Source organism: Dunckerocampus dactyliophorus, chromosome 18 (assembly GCF_027744805.1).
Source record: "Dunckerocampus dactyliophorus isolate RoL2022-P2 chromosome 18, RoL_Ddac_1.1, whole genome shotgun sequence".
Lineage (NCBI taxonomy): Eukaryota > Metazoa > Chordata > Actinopteri > Syngnathiformes > Syngnathidae > Dunckerocampus > Dunckerocampus dactyliophorus.
Genome location: NC_072836.1, coordinates 14321969 through 14342419, shown reverse-complemented (window position 1 = coordinate 14342419; position 20451 = coordinate 14321969). Strand labels below are relative to the sequence as shown.

At 41.1% G+C, this 20451-nt stretch overlaps 1 protein-coding gene across 3 annotated transcripts in view; it reads right to left on the bottom strand.

Moving 5' to 3' along the window:
* LOC129171297 (vesicle-fusing ATPase) overlaps positions 1–20451 on the bottom strand; it is a 40883-nt gene that overhangs the window by 8176 nt on the left and 12256 nt on the right. For all 3 annotated transcript variants that reach the window (XR_008566767.1, XM_054759821.1, XM_054759822.1), the window contains exons 2-15: positions 11645–11730; positions 9496–9595; positions 9139–9178; positions 8790–8956; positions 8590–8700; positions 7028–7103; positions 6505–6660; positions 6183–6382; positions 5935–6100; positions 3768–3842; positions 3342–3529; positions 1653–1748; positions 1413–1569; positions 208–341 (exon numbers count right to left, since the gene is read on the bottom strand). Coding sequence is in view for 2 of the 3 variants with exons in the window: in XM_054759821.1 (XP_054615796.1) it covers positions 208–341; positions 1413–1569; positions 1653–1748; positions 3342–3529; positions 3768–3842; positions 5935–6100; positions 6183–6382; positions 6505–6660; positions 7028–7103; positions 8590–8700; positions 8790–8956; positions 9139–9178; positions 9496–9595; positions 11645–11730 (1752 nt within the window). In the remaining variant the exon portion in view is untranslated. The remainder of the gene's footprint in view (positions 1–207; positions 342–1412; positions 1570–1652; positions 1749–3341; positions 3530–3767; positions 3843–5934; positions 6101–6182; positions 6383–6504; positions 6661–7027; positions 7104–8589; positions 8701–8789; positions 8957–9138; positions 9179–9495; positions 9596–11644; positions 11731–20451) is intronic.

The following is a 20451-nucleotide window of genomic DNA, read 5'->3' as shown; positions in this document are numbered from 1 at the left end:
AGAGCATAATCCAGGTTTCAGAAACTCAACAACTAAAACCGACAAAATGCAACAAACCTGCCGAGCAGCGACGCATACAAGTGTATTCAAGGGTCAAAATGCCTGCCGAGTACAAAAAGTACTTATATGCTGGCAGTTTTTGCATGGTTTTTGTCACTGTAAGCGGTTGATATAGCTGCTGAAAAGTTATTATCAAGCAGGACTAACCTTCTTGATGGCCTGACACTTGGAGATCTCCGAGTGTCCAATCATCTTGTCCGGAGAACAGATCTTAATGAAAGGGAACTGTGAGTCCTCTGCAATCTTGGCTGCCAGAGCTGTCTTTCCACTGTGAGGTGGACCTAGAGACGTGTTTGTCAGAGATTTGACAAGTTCAATAATGTTTGTAGCTACGGATTACCATTTTAAACACAGATTTTGCTTAATGCGATCATTTTCTCAACTTCAATTACATTCACCATTTACATATTTTCCGGACTATTAGTCACACTTTTTTTCATATGTTTGGCAGGTCTTTTGGCTTATAGTCAGGTCTGACTTATATATCAAACTATAAATATATAATTTAGCGTGCACTGCTTTTAAGTTAGTGAGGTGGTGGTTGTTTTTTTTGGCAACACCTTGTGGCCACGACAGTTCATTGAGTTGAGCTTGTGACGCAGTTAGGCAAGCAAATTGAATGATATACAGCATACCGGACACTTTTTGTTGCGGAAAACCTTTCAATACGCTACTGCCTTGGAGACCACGTGTCTGTAAGTAATGTGCAATTAGAATTATATGATAACTGTGTGGCGTATTTTAGACAGCAAGGACACTAATTACGTCTAGCTTAAAGATTATAGCTGCTGTGTCAGCCAACTAAATACAGAGGTATGATTTTCAGTCTATTTTAATTCATTTGTGAATACAAAAAGGACGTTTTGGTGTTAAAACACAGCTGTTTGATATTTTTCTATGCACCAGAATGCATCCAGACGTCATGTCATGTATTAAAAGTGTCTTCTATGAGAACATTCTGATATTTATTACACTGGTGGGTCTTTATTGTATCCATACACTTCAAAAATGGACTTATTTCAGCTTGTGTAGCTTTAATTTGTCTCCACATCCATTGGCCCTTCCGACTGGATTCGTCTTCTTCTCTTGTGAATTTAATTTTGTCAGGACACTTAAAAAAAAAAAAGCCTGCTCTTGATATAAATACCGGTAAATGTGAGTTATAGTCCAGTGTGACTTGTATGTTTTTTTCCTCTTCATGACGCATATTTTGACTGATGCAATTTATGCTCTGGAGCGGCTTAACACAATATTGTGATACTACTTCTTTTCTTTTAATGCAAATGTTCCTCTAAGTCAGAGATTTGTGTTAAACATGCTCATCATTAGAGGATTCTGTTGCTGTGGCTTACCCTCGAGTAAGACAGCCACCAGTGGTGTGCGGTCACTGTTCTTGGTCTGCTGTACCAGCAGCTCTCCATCATCTAGCACGTGTGTAACTGGGTCACCCCATTTGATGATGCCGTTCATGATGTAGCTGGAGTAATCCTCCTGGTTTGTACCAAATGCCTGGCAAAAACAGGAGGAATCATTTAGTCACTGCTAAAGAATTCCACTATAATTTGCAGCCAGTATAATTAAGTGATACGCACAGGTTTAATGTCATTGTTGAGGGATCCCATGAAGTCATCTCTTGTGACCTGCAGCTTCTCTGCCCTCTCCATGTCCACCTCAACTGTGGATGTAGCCTGGTAAAAGAGGGCACATGACAATTCAAACAAGCAGGAATGTGAGCACCACTGTAGACTACAACTCCCATCATTGACATACTGTACTTTTAAATCATAACTGAGCATCAAAGAGGTTCTGCTATGTGAATTTCATGCATTGGGTGAAACAAATGTTGCCAAACAATGTGTAAAATTGCCAGTGGATGTTCTAGGGTGTTGAATTTGAATTTATCTGAACATTTAATACAAATTATTGTTGAACAGTCCGTGGCTTTAACATTCATATTTGTAACACCAGTGATAGGTTATTGAGCTTTGGGTTTTTCCAGCACATTGCCAGGCACCTATTTAACCAAGGTCACCACTTTTTTTCTAGACGGGTTAAAACCAACCCATGGAAATATGCTAAGAAGTTATATATATTTACATACAAAGTGTATTATTATTATTATTGGCCTTATTTGTATCAACATTTAAAGTTCGTCTTGTTACATTATGCTGCTATGCTGTTTTTTTTTCAACTTTTGCTGTTGTTTCGTTTAATTTTCTTGTTCAATTGTATTTTTAGAATATAGGGCCAATAAAGAACAAGCCACGGATCACAAATGGCCCCGGGTTGCACTTTGAATGCCCCTGATGCTCTGTGTACCAAAGCATGGTCATTATTTCACAAGCTGACAGCGACAAGCTCATGGCCGGTGTTGGGCAAATGACTTACTATACCGTAATTTCCAGTGTATAAGCCGCCAATTTTTTCTCACGCTGTGAACCCTGCTGCTTATACAGTGATGCAGCTATTTTATGGTCACGTCCTGACATCTGGCATACTCCAGAACAGCCATTTTGCACTTCATGCACACACCATCATCAAAGAAATGCATGTGCAGCTTTCAAGTTAAAGGCAATCGATCGAGCAACTTTTACTCAACTCTGCCAGTGGATCTTGACAGCGTGGAGCAGTGTCAAAAAATCCACTATCACCAATGAGTGATGAGGTGGACAGCACAAGCTCAAGGGCTTATTTGCCTCGAGACGGAAGTGACACTGAGAGCGACAATGAAAGAGAGAGCGAGAGACTGTGTGGGTGTGTGACAAAAAAATGATGAGGCCGTTCAATTCTGACACTGAAGAAGACAACTTTAGTGGTTTTAGTGCACAGCAGGAAGATGAAGACAGCGATGAATGACTTTTCTGGTAGGCTACTGTGTAACTACTATTACACGCACTGTTCGGCACTATTTTGAAGAAAGCATTTATTTAATTAAAAGCTTAAAAAAACATTCTATGTAACATCTTTCTGCGCACTAAATAGCCCATGTTATAACATGGACACCTGCAGCTTAGACAGGTGCAGCCTATATATGCACATTTTTTTCCTCTTTAAATTTAGTGGGTGTGGCTTATAATCTGTTGTGCTCAATAGTCCAGAAATTAGTAGTTATAGTTACTAGTTACCTTCCCAAAAGAGTAATTAAATTTGTAAAGGAATTATTTTTGAAAATATGTGAAAGAATTGGGATTTAGCTTTGTAGTGGCACGTGCCGTTGAGAGATGATGATATCATGTGATTAGACATGAGGGCTGAGCTCGTGACATTACTGCCAGACTGACCTTGATGTGTCGGTTCATGGCGGTGGACTGTGCGGCTCTGACCAGCCCCTCCAGCTCTGCACCGCTGTAGTTCTTGGTTTCAGCTGCCAGCTCTGGTATGTTGACATCGCCAGCCAGCAGGTTGAAGCTTCGCATCTTGTTCGTGTGAATAGTGAGAATCTGCACACGACCTTTCTCATCAGGAAGACCTGGCCGGAAAACGATGATGACAAAGGTGACGGGTGAGAATGGGAGCAGAAATCAGGGCAGAATTTCCTTCACTAGAAGAACATCGGACAACACTGTCAACCATGTTTTGGTGGCACGCTTTAGTCAAGGTGGAGGGACTTGGAGCCATCAGCATTTAAACACATCGGGCACACTATTGGCAACTAAATTTCTATTTAAAAAAATATAAGCTAAAAAGAAGACGTCTGTAAGACTCACCAATTTCCATCTTGACTTCAAACCTGCCAGGCCTCATGAGGGCATCGTCAATCAGGTCAGGCCTGTTGGTCATCCCTAGTAAGAACAGAAATAGTGATGTTGCAGAAGAAGAGAGGACGCACTGAATTATAAAAAGTATGCTAGCTGGTATTCACAGGAAATAAAGTGGAACCCGTTTAAGTGGACATCCCTCGGATTGGCTGTCTCACGTCAACATAAGATGACGTAATAACAGAAAATAGCCATTGCTTGCACATGTAAATGTGACTGTCACCGGATACATGAGGAGAATGAGTGACAAAAAAGGATTTTTCAACCTATGGCAGTTTGTTGACATCGTTTTCCAACAAGTCTACCGCAAACCGGTGTTGTTGTTGTCTCTCTCTGTCTTGCCCCCCAAATCTCTCCTCTATCTCATTTGATCTCCTTCTCGATCCCCTCCTGTTTCGGTCTGGCTGCCCCAAATACGAAGCACAACAAAACATCAAATGAAGTGAAACGCAAATTATGCAACAGGAGGAATATCTCACATTTCACACGCAAATCTGCATAGCATGTAAGGGCATTTAGATCATCAACACTACTTGCTCAAGGGTAAAAGTTAAAAGTAGAGCTGTCAATCGATTAAAATATTTAATCATGATTAATCACATCTTCATCGTTAACTCATAAGTACTCACAGATTGGAATACGTTGTTATCTGTAATAAGTAGCAATGTAAATCTCTGTGGTAAACGATTCCATACGCAACGATAATGACATCAAATTTTATGAAAAGAAATATCAACTTTGAAAATATGGGCCATTAATTTATTCAAAAAAATATTGTACATTTAGAAATCCCTCAGTTTTTGCATGTTTAAATGCAAGCAGAGTTTTGTCCCACTTTGTTTGACGGTCCTTGAACGTACCTTCTAACACTGATCCATGCTGCACAGATAGTAAATAATTATATCACCCTTGTTTCTTCAGTTTATTGATCCATTTTAATGCCCGGTACAACTAAAGGTTCATTTGTTTGGCCAAACATAATGATGATAACAAATATAGCTCATAAGAGTTGAATTTAAGAACTGATATCTCGCAACTTCCATGGTTTGCATGAGTAGTTATAGCATTGTACTGCCCAAAAATGTAACTCTTATGAGCTATTTTTGTTGTCATTGTTATATTCGTCCAAACAAAGGTATCTTTAGTTGTGTCAGGCATTAAAATGAACAGGAAACTGAAGAAACAAGGGTGGTCTAATCATTTTTTCCATGAATGCAAGGTAAGAAGGTAAGATTTGATTACCTTAGTGAATGTTATTGTGCATACTGTATGTGCTCGGTATACAACCTCCCTGAAAAACAAAGTCCAGGCTCGTACTGGTGGATGGTGGGTCTGTATTCATTTAGTGCTTTTAATTTGATGTTGTTCCTGTCATAGTTTTACACAATACATAATCAACAAGATAAATTAGATCACTATAATGTACGTATGTTTTACTTACGTTTTGATGACTAGCTAGCGCGCTCCTAATGCTACCTAATGCTAACACTCCTAGCTCTTCAGCCGTGGTCACGTTGACATAAGCCACCAAATAGCTGTTAACTAGTAACTCGTACCCAAATTTTAGCTCGCAGTTCAAAGCAAAAAATCAGCCAAGAGACGTCTCTAAAAAAAACACGCGTTAGTTGGGACGCTCATATGCCGAGGTATTTCTGTATAAATGACAATAAAAAATAGCGGCAGTGCTTCAGTACCTTTCTCGCTTCTGTCTGGCAAGTCGATGTAGTCTGTGACAATTCCAATCACAGCGACAGCAGATACCAATAACGTTGGTCTTGTTGTGAGAGTCATTTGCCAGGGCTTTGAAGGTCAATTTACCAATGAAAATACCCTTTCCTTGTCTATTTCTGCTCAATATTTGTTCCATCTTTTGGCTCCACAGTCACTACTACTTCCTCAAACAATGGTGTGGGCCGAGGGGCAAACAGGACGTGCATATCTAAATGATACCCAAACCAACTTAAACATGTTCTATCATTTGACAAGATAGACTATAACAAAGGGAATGGATTGTCAAGTTCACAAGATGAGACTCTTTCTAGGAGTTTGAGCAACTGTACATTCAAAAAGGGATAAGGAAAAATGAATGGGGCGACGTCGCATTGATATTACTCACCGATGACCAGGATATTATTAAGTTGCTCCACACCATCAATCTTGGACAAGAGCTGGTTGACCACAGTGTCGTGTACGCCTGTGCTGCTAGCGCCTGTGCCTCTCTGCTTGCAAATGGCATCCAACTCATCAAAAATGATGATATGAAGGCCGCTGTTGGCTCCCAGCTGGTGTGGACAGTGTCAATGGTTAAATCCCATGTCGTACATTCTGGTTTTAATATTGAAATGATCAAGCATAGTTGCACACCCGCTTCTGCTCCTCCTCTGCCTCAGCAAACAACTTGCGGATGTTGGCCTCAGACTCTCCCACATACTTGTTTAGGATTTCTGGACCGTTGACAATCTTTGGCTCGCGGGCGTTCAGCATTTTACCAATCTGCCTGGCCATGAGGGTTTTACCACAGCCTGGAGGTCCGAAGAGCAGGATTCCCTTCACGTGCTTGCAACCTGAACACAATCACAGTGCAAAAACCAAGCAAAAACGTGACTTCTTACTTTAAAATCCGCATGCATACAGATAGTTTTTACCAATACGGCGTACAACGTATGTTAAAAAGGGAATTTCTCACCCATCTGCTCCACAATGTCAGGCGGGAAGACTCGAGAAGCAAAGGCTCTGCGGAAAATGTCGGAGAATTCTTTGTCCAGACCTCCAATTCCCATTTTCTCAAAGTTCCAATCTGGGTTGATGATTGTCTGACGTGCCTCCTTGGTTTTTGCCTTGCCTTAAAAAAAAAAAAAAAAAAATATGATAAATTGTTACATCCATAATTGGATGCATTTGAGAGAAAAAAACCTACTATTACCAGCGACTTACCAAACCCAATTTATTGTAGGGCACAGATGAAGAAAATTTTGGATTTTTATGATATCTTAAAATGTTACCTATACAGTATAATACCTTAGTTATAAGGGCAATATATGTGTATTTTTATTAGGTTTTATGGTCGCAATGTGGTCCTACTGCCATCTTGTGGAGGTAGGAGGCATTTCAGTATCCTAACAATAATTATATAATGATTATATAATTCTAAGAAATCAACAGATGTGTCTTCATTGAAATGTTTCCTTCTTTTCAAGCACGTAACGTACCAACAAGTGTTAAGGAGGAACTCTCTGCCTTCTCAAAAATCACCTGGCTGTTACCCACCAGGAGCCCAATGTCAATCTGCCAAAAGAAAAAGAGGGTAAATTAGTGTAGAAAAGTCTTTGACCTTTGGCGCAAGGAGGCAGCCGCTTTCAAAGCGAAAGTAAGCAGGCAATGCAACATGACGTCCCCAAAAATGGAAACATGTAAAAGCAAGACTGAGGTTCATGCGTTTGTTTTAAATAAAAGCTAGAGTTAGACCTTTCACAGTTGTATTTTTTTTATTTTATGCAATATTAAGATAATTTTATACATTTTAAGGCCTTAAATTAAAATGATTGCATTTTATACTTTTTAAGACCCTGTGGATATGCTGTGTTTGCTAAATTTGTACGCAATTTTTTGAATTCTACCTTTTATATTTGCATTCTAACTCATAGGAAGCGTTAATTACATGTTAAGACATTTTTACACAAAAACATCCTTGGTTTTTACTTTTTTGGGTGATTTTTGGCCCGATGTGTTGATACACAGCGTCCACGTGAAAACAATAACTGCACAGTCACACATGTGAAGTTGTCCTGAAAAAAAGAAAAACCAACCTACGCCAGACAGAACAGTTTTTAAGGTAAGCTATAGAACGCCTTTTATTGTCACTACACACATGTGCAATACGATTAAAAACAGCTAAAACACAAAAGCACATAAAAATGCTATAAACTAAAAGCTATTTTAAAACAACTACCAAAAAAAAGCTGCATCGTAACTCGGTGCTTTTAAACAGCAACTCTGTGTCTCAGAATCAGATGAATAGATGCTTGATGACGTCAGTGTCCTGTGTGATGTGTAAAATGATTTTTTTTGAGAGAGTGGAAGGGAAAAAAGCAGCAGGAGGAGTGAGGATTGACTGTGAATCCTGGCATTCCCTATTTAGACAGGCATTGTATCCATCCATCCATCCATCCATCCATCCATCCATCTTCTATGCCGCTTATCCTCACTGGGGTCACGGGTATGCTGGAGCCTATCCCAACTGACTTCGGGTGAGAGGCGGACTGGGCCTCCGGTGACAGTGCCGTTAGCAATAAAGAGTTGAGATATTGGTACACGTTGCTGCCCCTGCTTTGTCTACACAAGAAACCAGAGGGTGGGCGATGCAGGGTCACATGATTGGTTAGATAGATGACGCGCGCTGCTCAGGGACGACCTCGATTAGTGAAAATGACAACGATTGGCCAAAATGAGCAGAGAAGTTGTGGATATTTGTTGAATGTGAGTGAATTAGCACTAAGACAAAATCCTACAGCAGGGATCATTACTGGGTCTGGACACAGACCGAGGTCCTCCATTTGGTGATGGCTGTCCTAGAGGGTCTGACCAGCCATGACTCCTGCTAGATAAAGGTTCGACTGCAATGTATTTTTTTGTTTAACAAGTCTTCGGTCCCTCACTCAATGTGTACGGCTCAGTACAGAACAGAAGCCATCACATGGACTGTTCCACCCCTAACAACTACCAATATACTGTATCGAAACTTCAACCACTTTTTCTGCAGGTGGAAACATACCTTCTGTGGTTTCTTTCCAGAGGCTGCTTCACCTTTAAGGATGCTGGCATCCATGGCCTCAATATCTTTGACAACCAGTCCAAAGAGTTTGTCACAGAAACTGAACACCAGCTGAAACAAACAAAGACAGCACGTCCAAATCCATGCCACTTGTATGTTTGTGGGCGTAAGAAGCACGCAGTCATCGCTAAACGGCAGACCTGCTGTGTGACAGAGAAACCCTGGCTGTTGAACTGCTGGATGAACTCGGCAGCCATCTTGTCGGAGTCATAAGGTGAGGAGTCGGTACTCTTCTTCTGCAGGAAGTCGATTTCGATTGTCATGGCACCGATGCACTGCTTGGACTTGTCAAAGTTGTAGTTGGACACTATAGGCACACACGTTGATTGTTATTATTTATTCATATTTATAGTGTTATTATTTATAATGGTCTTTGATAGTAGTGAAATTCAAACAGTTCTTAGATACACAATACGCACAAAACCCAGCCATCTGCTGTACGTGCATAATTCATCATTTGTATGGTCAAATGGGTAATGAACAAAATACCTTCCACCTCCTGGCCAATGGAGAGACCCGCCCATTTTCGCTACAAGACAAATAAAAAAAAAGACGAATAAGAACAGATTGTTTCGTCAACAAGTAGTTATAGGGGGCGCTAGCGTTCGAATGTACTGAACTATACTAAATAATACTTTTAGAGGGTAGTATTCTGCCCTCACAACACAGGTAGTGTAATTAAAAAGCACACAAAAAGTGGTCCAAACAACAACATTAGAAGATAAATAAGGTGAGATGTGGTTGCTAAGGCAGGTAAACTCCATAGAAATATCAGTCATTTTGCAGGTAAGCTATTTAAGGTCTAGTAACTCCATAAAAGTGTATATAGTGTGCTTGTGTGGGTACCTGTGGGAGACTGAAAGCAATTGAACCAGGCGCCACCGTGTGGTGGGTCTTGACCGTAAACACAAATTTGTGGTTGGGTGTGGTCTTCACAGTCACATGTCTGTAGAGAGACAGTCACCTTAATTCAATCTGTCCTGTATTAATCACACACATCAAAACATAGCATCATTTTAGAGCATCATTATTTCAGATGATTTCCTGCTGGAAACTGCTTAAACCCGGGGTGTCCAAAGTGCGACTTCGGTTATTCATTGGCATACACTAATCAGCATATTCTAAAAATACAATACAATCGGTACAAGCTTTTATTTTGAAGCTTACTTTGCATTGAACAGGAAGTGACTGATGTTTTAATGCTGTGTAACTAGACAGTAGTTATGTTCCTGTTGTTTCATGCTGCTTCGCGACAATGATGAAGTTAATAATGCTACATACAACACGTCAACATAAATAGACACGTTTTTTTCATAGAAATGATCTCTTTGGCACTCAAAATTATATGTCGACAAAAGCGGTCAAAACATAAATGTCAATGTCGACTTAAGGAACTTGTTATTAATAAGAACACAATGGAGCAGGACTTGATGAGGACTTGAAGACCAATTTAAACCGGTTCCACTGTAAACAGTGCGGACCAGGCACTGCTTCCCCTTTCTGAAGTGTTGGACGGTTTGCCAGAACCTCTTCGAGGCCGACCGAAAGTCGTGCTCCATGGCCTCACAGAGCTCCTCCCACACCCAGGTTTTTGCCTCGACCACCGCTGAACCCAAACTGTGGGTCGAGGTGAGTGTGACTATGTGTAGCCGGAATGTCTCAACCTCTCGCACAATTTCAGGCTCCTTCCCCACCAGAGAAGTGACATTCCTTGTCCCAAGAACCAGATTTGGCCGCTAAAGACCAGGTCACCCAGGCGCCCGCCCTCGCCCGCCACCCAAAGCACATAGCACCGGACCCCTATGCTTGCCCCCGCAGGTGGTGGGTCTACGGGGGGGGAGGTCCTGCGTAGCTTCTTCGAGCTGGGCCCGGCCAGGCCCCACGGTTGAAGGCCTGACCACCAGGCGCTTGCCTGTGAGCCCCTCCCCTGGGCCTGGCTCCAGGGTGAGGCCCCGGTATCCTACGTCTGGGCAAGGTGCGGTCCCTCCTCTTGTATTTGTTCATAGGGTCTTCTGAATCACTCTTTGTCTGGCCCGTCACCTGGGACCTGTTTGCCTTGGGAGACCCTACCTGGGGCATATAGCCCCGGACAACATAGCTCCTAGGATCACTCGGGCACTCAAACCCCTTCATCACGATAAGGTGATTATTCACGGAGCAGCCTTTGAGGACAACGATGCCCAAAGTCTGGATAGGGAGGACTGTTGGTGTGAAACGGGTATGAAAGACGTAATCGATGTCAAACTAGAGAAGTTTGTGCCATCTCCTATCGTCTCGATGCAACAATGTACTAGCATCTCTCCCCCAAATACTATCTCATTCCGTGGGAAGAATGGCCACTAACAAGCAGTTTTGCCATCACGCAGCTGGATGACCTATCGTTATGCAAGATGGTCGTCCATCAACCACGCTGGACAACAAAAACAACAACAACCCTATCGTGACCACCCTCTGGGGACACACCCACCAGAAACATAAAAAGGGAAACTCCACACTTAAAAATGTACAACTGAAGAAGCCTTTTGTATTAAAGGTGAAACATCTTCTACAAACAAGAAGAGTCCAGTTTCCTTGTTTCAACCTTTGCAGATTGCCATGACCTGGATGACTGAGAATCTACGTACACACGTACACTTATCTATTAATCTGATCATGAAAACAATGTTTAATTACTGTATTATGGTTAAAATTGACGATGAATGAATGAATTGTTAATCGTCCCTGTATTTAATCAAGTATATTCAGTAAAACGCCCCTCCCTAATATCAAGCCTTTCCTTTCACCTTCCTACCATAATGATGATGTGGAATATGAGGGAATTCAAAGACATTCCTGCATCCTTTTATCTTCATTATTGCCAACCTAAAACACTTACACTGCCGAAGCCCTACATCAGTCTCGTTTCAGATTGCTCCCATTAAAAAATGGGTGGTGTCTGCTGTGTATTGGCACTGAAAGACGGAGATGAGGGGGCGTAATAATGATGGCGACTCACTGTCCGGACTGCAGATCCTTCTCGCTGACCACAGCACAATTTGTCAGTGACAGCTCATCTGTCGGGCATCGTGCTGCTTGCATGGTCTGCAAAGAGAGAGGGACAAGAAAATGACGGTATTTTAGCATTCACCCAAAATGCCGACTAGATATTATATGACATAATGGGCAGATTACACTCAGACACACAGATGAGAGATTACAGTCCTCATTGTTGTAATTGTGCAGATCACAGGTACACAACCCATGAAATTGAGCATCTGATCGCAAATGCAAATAAAAGCAAGCTGTACGTAAAACAACAAAAAAAAAAACATGTATTATTGCCCATTCTCCTTATGTCTCTGGAGAAAGTCACAAGTAAATGTGCAAGCAATGGCTAGTTTTGGGTTCCCTTTCGATTACGTCGACAACCGCTTGTGTCGACGCCAGTCAGCCAACCAACAGGTTCGGCTGTACGTGTGTTTGTCGTCAACTTTAATTTTAATATAGATATATATAAGGCATAAATCAACAAGAATTCAAGCGTGGCTGCTATTTTATGTTTTATTGCAGTAGTTTTTCCATTCACTTTAATCTTAATAAATGAAATGGAAAGACTTTGCAGCACAATTGAATCATTCATGCTGATTAAATGCACCTGACAGAAAATCAACCTCGAGCCTTAGCTGAGAATAGAAATTCCAATGCAAATGACTGCAGCCTGAACACGTGACGCTGTAACCATGGCAACTGCATTAAGCAATCCGACAGCGCTATAGATAATAAATCAGGTTTAATGCTGGCAGATTCGTCGGAGTCCATCAGAGGCAGCAAAGGTGTTTCGACCACAAACTGTCTGATGGCACGTGTTTCAGTGAAGCGCTTAGCTTGGGATGGGTATTGATACGCGATACACGATAACACAATGACACCGGTGCCGACGTATAACATAGTAACTTAGGTATCAGTGCTTCATGTTGATGCTAAATTAATAGTTACTATTAATTGAGCAGTTCTTCACATTAAATAGTAACTATTCAGTAGATACTATTAAATGTAACTATTATTATACATTACTTTACATTATCAGAACACTGCATGTAGTCAGCCATGGCATGTCTAACATTACATAGTGAAAACAAGTTCTCCCATTCCATGTGGAAGTGGTAAGTTTTTGGCTTCTTACTTTGTCCTTATAGGACATAGGAGTTGCACAATGTGGAGTAAACAAAGAGTAATAGGAGTGTAAAAGTGACTACATGGGTGTTATTTCATGTCTACAGGGCTCTAATAATGTTAAAAAACATATTTCGAAAGTCATAAACAGGTTTTATATGCTCTAGCTACAAAAATATTAAATTTATTAATATTAAATCCTACTTTGTGGAAATTCACTTATCATAGTCAGTCTGGCACCAATTAATTTTATGTATTTATTATTTTTTGGCCAGTCCAGCAATTGGGACAGATAGCATTGTTGATCTCGATGCCATTACATGCTAAACAGATTTTCTCTGCCAGGGAAAAGTGTAAGATACTCTTCTCCTGTTCCATAGATTTTATTTGGCTTTATTTGATGTGTATTGTTATGCAAATTTGGAACGGCCGGACCGGAGCAGGAGGGGACAGAGAAGAAGAGAAAAGAAGACCGAGGGGGGAGTGCGGGGACAAGGGGGGGGGGGCAATCCAGAGAAAGACAACAACACTAGTAACAACAATAATAAAACAACAGAAACTACAGGAATACATCAGCAAATGTCTATAAAAGTCATAAAGACAATAATGGAAAGAGCCACAGTGATAATACTGCATCGAAACAGTCATACTTATTAGTGGAACAGTGGTAATGAAACCATTAACTATAATCGTGAACAGATTGACAATAACTGTTAGCAATCTTATTGCCGACATCACCATCACTGTAATAAAACAGCATGATAACACCGTGGATAAATCAGTGAGTTATGTGGGGAAGTACGTATGTACTGTGAGTGTGCGTGTACAGTTAACTCTGTAGGTGCGTATGTGTGCATGTATCTCTACGTGCGCCCACAGCGGACAGGCCCACAACTGCCCGGTGGACAGGTGTCACGGAACAGGCAGGAGGCACCCCGCTCCAGCACACTCTACCCGTGTATGTGATGAGATGGGCTTGTGTCTATTACGCAATTAGAAAAATAAATAAATAAAAGACAGCTCTGGAGGGCTGTCCTCGATGTGCCTGAGGGGTGTATGTGTGTGTACGTATGTGGTAGGGATGTACGTGAGTGACAGCTAAAGTGGCAATTAAAATTGGGGGACAGCTGAGGTCACTTGCACATATTTTGCCTCTGCGTTGTCCCGCAATTCGCCGTGGCAATGTGTGTCATTTAGATGGCACACCTGAAGGTGTTGACAGTCTCTTGACAGTTTTTATCGGCCAATTCCGCGATTCTGTTGAGTCCCGATTCAGTAAAAAAAAAAACCTTGAGAGTTTTGAACGACTCGTTCAACACCCTGACACCAATGTACAGTATGTCAGATGTTTAAAGTGTGAAGGCCGTCGACAAAAAACAACAAAAGCACAAGGAGATAAAAGGCCATTATCAGCATTATGCTGGAGCAATTCTGGTCGCTTGATGATTCATTTGACTCTACTGCTTTTTCAAGGGTGGAAAGATTGTACAACCCACATCTTCAATGATTTTTTTCAATTTATTGAATGAACACCTTCAAATTATACATACACACACTAATAGTACTGGCATACCAAGACAGAGTGACTATTTTTGTAATTCCTGGTAAATTATGTGTTCAATCACAAGTAGATAAAACTAGAAGTAAAATACTAACAACTTTACAGCCTGATACCAGAAAGACAAGCAAGCTGCAGTGCTGGCACAATTCCAAATGTCTCCCAAGTATTTATGGCATCTAGGGCAGGCTCTCTCCTTTTCAGAACGATATTTTTCAAGCATGTGATAATTCCGATCACTCTCATTCCCTTGTCGTCTTCTTACACCTTACGCGCCTTCCACCTCAATATTCCCCAAGCAATGCAAGAAGAATATGACTCTTTTTCAGCCTTGAAAATAAGCTTTGCCTCCCTGCTGCAGTCTGGCAGGCAGTAGGGTTGCATTGCGACTGCACAGCCAGGATGCTCATTTGTTTCCATGGCGTGATGTAGAGCACACTGGTCAATAAATGCAAATGACCCCAAGCTCAAATGTTTCAGTGAAACTGCATCCAACAAACTGACAAAGCACACCACATCTCCTCCATATTTAAATATAAAGTACAGTGGTGTGGGAAGGACAGGAAATGGATCAGCATTTTCTTTCTCGATGTAACCTGGACAACCAAGATACGAAATTTCACCCATGTTTACATAATTTATTAATACTGTTGTTATTTTTATTCCATACAAGTTGAAATACAGTGGTACCTCGGTTAACGTCGGCCGTGGTTAACGTGTTTTTCGGTTAACACCAAAATTTTGCCTCGGCTTGTGTTGGCCAGAATGGTTAGCATGCAATTGCCGCGCGTTACAAACTGTTGTATCTGTGCTTTGTCTGTTTACGCAGTCATCTTGGATCACGCCTCAAGACGAAATCTCGCGATACTGAGTTCACCCTTAGCTACGGCAGCCTGTAAGCAACATACAGCACATTTCATGCAATGAAGTGGCCAAAAATAATGGACCCTTGCTTTTATGGCAACTGCATTTTTTTAGTGAGTGCGATGAACTCTAAATACTACGAGTCCAAAGGTTGTTGCAAGTGACAGCAACATTCCAAAGACAGTGAATACCACTGTTGAATTCATGAAAGAAAAATAACTGCGAGGATGGCGTCCACATTGCGTCACATCTCGGCAGGATGTACTGGAAGCCCTCATCAACAATAAGTACCATCGTGAAGAATAACAACGTAATCAAGTGAGCTCATGTTATGAAGGTGTTCAGCCGGAGCTAACCTGTTGTCAGAAAACGCCTGCAACAGGTTAGTCTGTTGATGAATTTAAAGCAAGCAATTTCCAAAAAGAACAGGCATACGCAGCGTCTTTTTAGTGCATGAGTCTAGTAACGTATCAAAACATATTAAAAAAAAGGGATTGCCGTCCAAGCATTTCCTCTCCTCCCCCTCCTATTCTGCAGAACTAGTAAAAGTGATGTTAAATGTTCACTTCTCCATTTCATATGTCATGCTTGTGGTATTGTTTTTTTAATGTAAAACTGTGCATATTAAAAAGTCTTTTACTGCCTCATGAGTGCAACAACAGTCATAATCTCCTCTCCTCCTCCCCCCTTTGCAAAACTAGGTAAAAGCGATGTTAAAAGTTCAGTTGTCCATTTTCTGCATGTAAAACTATAATTATTTTCTGTAAAATTTGTTGTATGTTAAAACATTTGGGTGTCTGGAACGGATCAGTTGGATTTACATTATTTTCTATGAGAAAACTTGTTTTGGTTAGAGTTCATTTTGGTTTGAGCCGGACATTCTGGAACCGATTAATGACGCTAACCACGGCACAACTGTATATACATATGCCCTCACTAATACTTGGTTAAATGTCCCTTAGCAAGTTTTACCATATTTGTAGCCATTCAATTTACAGTAGATCCCCCATAATGGCAAAAAAACGTCACCCATAAAAATGTGTATTTTTTACACATGGCTCGCTCCTCCTCCAATTTCAGATCAACTGCTGTAATTATTAGACATTGGGTGAATGAAATGGATTTTCTGTGGTAAATCGGCCTATTTTTGGACAAAAAATTTTGGAGGCATAAATGTGTGAATTTGAGGGCTCGCAAAAGCTGCATCACAAATTTGCTGGGTTCATTGTTATGTCATCTATTAGTGCATAGTTTTTGACAAGCCATCAAATGAAAATGCCAATACTGGAAGGCAGTAACTCTATTTTGCGCTTGTCCTCAGGGACAGATATTCTCTGCAGGAGGGAGAACACCCTGGAGGCTGAATTAATAAATGCTAATGATGCGAGGTGCATTTCTCCTCCTGTCTGCTTGTCTATGCGCTGGGTGACTCAGCTGCAATGGGACCAAAACATCATATCCATGTCCGCCAAGTGATCCTGCCTGCAGCAGTGGCGCACTTCCTCTACGCAACCAACCCTCCAGTCCGACAGCAATTAGCAGGCTGTCATGCGGGAATTGCAAATATTTTCCACCTCGTTTTGGTAGTTTAACTGTTGTGTAGCCATACATACCTTGAAAAATATTACCACCTTGTGGCGCCAGCGTAGGCAAGCAGAGAGGAAGGACAGAAGACAGTTTTTGAGACGGAGGGGGACTGGAGATGGAGCTGCGAAGCCGTGGGGTCAGTGGTCCGATGCAATGATAGGTATGAATTCATGAATGGAGGGATGCAATCAGATGCATGAAGGCCAGAAATGAGGATATTTCACACTGAATCCTTATACAGTCGTTTGAATTTCGCGGCTTCACTCTATCACGGTTTTTCAGACCTACCGTATATTACAGTCGTCCCTCACTTAACGCAGTCAGTTGTTCCAGACTCAATCCCTATAAGTACATTTCCACAAAAGTAGGATTAAATATTAATAATTACGATATTTTCATCGTTATTGCATAGAAAACTTGTTTCCGAACTTCTAAATACAGTTTTTAACATTATGTTAGCAGGTGCTTGTTGTTTTTTTCTGGACAGCATACTTCCCGCAGTGGCCATTGTCTCATGAATGTATTGGAATGGTGTCTTTAAACAGCTTTACACTCATATTACCCAATATAGTAGACTTAATTCGAGTAAATAAACCATTGTGTGTGCTTGTGTGTGTCACAGTAAATGTGTTCCCTAGCGGACCGTAATGGCGGGCGGACAAATGTGTAGAGGACAGGAAGTGACATTGGTGGTTCAGAGTTGAGTTTTAGCTTGTTGTGGGTTCTGGCCCCAACAGTAGCCCGTGTTATTACTATGATTCTTATGTTATAATTATTGTGCCTGTTGTGAGAAAATTTAAACCTTTTCCGGCCCTTGTCTCCACCAAACACCAACACCTAGTGGCCAATGTAGAATACTACATTCACAATTAGAATGCTTCTTCTTGTCCTCTACATATCTGTCTGCCAACCACTAGGTCCACTAGGGAAGACATTTAATGTGACACAAACAAACAGGAGTTTTATTTATGTCTTAAATAGCTTATTTAGTCTTATTATGGTTGTTATATTGGGCAATACAAATGTAAAGCCATTCAAAGATGGCATTATGAGACAATAGCCACCACGGGAAGTACGCTGTCCAGCAAAAAACAATAAGGAACTGCTAACAACTTCACTTATCACGACCGAGTGTGAAACCAATTAACTGCAATAAACAAGGGATGACTGTATTTATTTTTTGGAGATTTTGTTTTAATATAATCTAATATAATTAGAACATTATATTGACAAGTTACACCCCAAATCTGGTATACTATGACTCCGTTAGAAAAGCGTCATGCAAGTGCTCATGAGATGGCAGTATTTCTCTGCTCCAACAGCCGTCATGTGGCATGAACACAAGGAATCAGAAGAATGTGCGCTGAAATGGGTTCATGTTGGAAAATGCACAGTACAACATCCTAATTTCCTAATTGGACTGGTGGTGGAAGGGGAGTAGTTCCCACATATTCTGGCTATTGCGTTGTGCTGTTAAGACTGTTAGAAATGGATTAGTTTGCTTATTAGCTGACATGCTAGGACAGAGAAGACATAAAAGTTGACATAAAGAAGAAAGACATAAAAGAAAAATACAGTGGCCGACAGGGGGAAAAAGTACAGAAATGATCCACAACCAAAAACACACACACACACACCTGAAAACACACGTTACGGAAAAATGCTGTGAATTAAAAATGCTACAATTAACAAAAATGCTGCAGGATCAAAAATGAATGCAAACAAAAACGGCTGCAAACGCCAAAAACACACACAAACCCCGAAAATTGCCAGACCTGATTTCTGATTTCTGTGACTGGAGCGTGCTGTGCGTTTTTCCTCTGTTGGCCACATTTTCATAAAATCCATTGCATTAGTAGAATACTGCAAGGGCTCAAAGTGATGACTTCATAAGGGAGGTGTGACGCTGCTGATCCTTGTCACATATATTGAAAGCACACACCAGGAAAAATGGACTCTAATTCATGAAGTCTCAAGCTATACCGTCCTTCGGTGTGTGCAATGTGATTGATTGTGTTCTTATTTTCTAATTACAATCCTAAAAGGAACAAGTAATGAAAGCAAGACTCATACCAGCATTTCAGCAGTTTAATCTAATAATTACGTTCCCATGCCAGCCATGAAAACATCATTAGCATATATTAATCATTTTATTTACAAAGCGCTTTTCAAATGTCAGTCGATAATCATCTTTCACCTTGGAATGATGTGCAATACCAAATTGAAAGCCTCATATGAACAAGGAATTCAAGGTTAATTCACAATCTATTATTTTCACGTCTGGCCTGGCAGATTGTACAGAATGGATGCTCGTCGCCATAACTTCAATTCCGAACACATTTATTTTTGGTTGTGTTCAATGCCGCTGTTAACACAGCACATTCACACACTAGTAATCTCTTAAGTGTGTTATATCCACACACAAACATCCCAATCCGGGAGATTTTTAACTTCAGTCGGGATGTAGGGAGACTAGGGACATTTACAGGAGTCTCTGGGAGAGTTGGCACACCTGCTTTTATGCTAGTTTGATGGATGTGTAGCCTCTATGGATTGTTTATTGTAACCCACCATGGTTAATGAGGGAATACTATGGATGCATAGTTGCATAGAATGTATGCAAAGAACACTGATCACAGTTTTGTTCGGAAAAGTGTAAAAGTTTAGCCATCATCTATCTAGCTATCTATCTATGTATGTCGTGGAATTAACATGACCGCCACGAGTGGCTGCCTTTCAAGCAGCTCCGTATGTTTATTCTACGTGCCATGATGTGCGACGTCTGGCATCGGTGTGATTCCCTGTCAAGGCGGCAGCACCGGGGCTTAGATGAAAGTCAAGCGGCTCGCAAGGAAGTGGAGATTCAAGCCTTCGGTAGCTTCCATTAGCATGGAAAACGTGAGTTCACTACCGAGCAAGGTCGACGAGCTGGCAAGTACGTCAAGACCTTCAGGGAGTGCAGCTCATTTGTGCTTCACTGAATGGCTAACAGTTAGCGTCACAGAGGCTAACTGGAGGAGCCACCCAACTTCAGTACAGCCAGGAACACAAGAGCCTGTGTAAAACTCTCACAAAGTGTTTTGTTTTCACATTTTAGGTTGTCCGGAACGGATTAATTGGATTTTCATTACTTCTTATGGGAAAAATGTATATGCTCTGAGTATGCTTCGGTTTGAGTCGGACCTTCTGGAATAGATTAATGATGCTAACCGAGGTTCTACTGTAATAGTGGCTTATTTTTACAGACTTTTGTGACATTGAAGTTGAACAGAATAGTAATTTAAATACTTAAATAGTGTTTACGGGTTGCAAGGGCCGTGTACTAATTGAACAAAGTGAAGTTACTGCTTGTATTGTATGGTGATGTCCACAATTCTGTTTTTGGTGAATGCACCGTGCCGTTAGTGGTGGATAATGATGAAGTGTTGTGTTGCTGTTGTGGACAGTGACAAAGAAACCCGTGCAAGTTACTACACATCATTTCAGGGCTATTAAATAAATAGTAACTATTACAAAACCTGGATCCTGAGGCATGTCGTTTTTCGGTCTGGTCACTACCATTTACGTCCTTACTGGTATCATTTCGATTACAGGTGTAGCCGTCATGTTCTGCTATTAAAGCATGTAGTGCCACCCCAGGA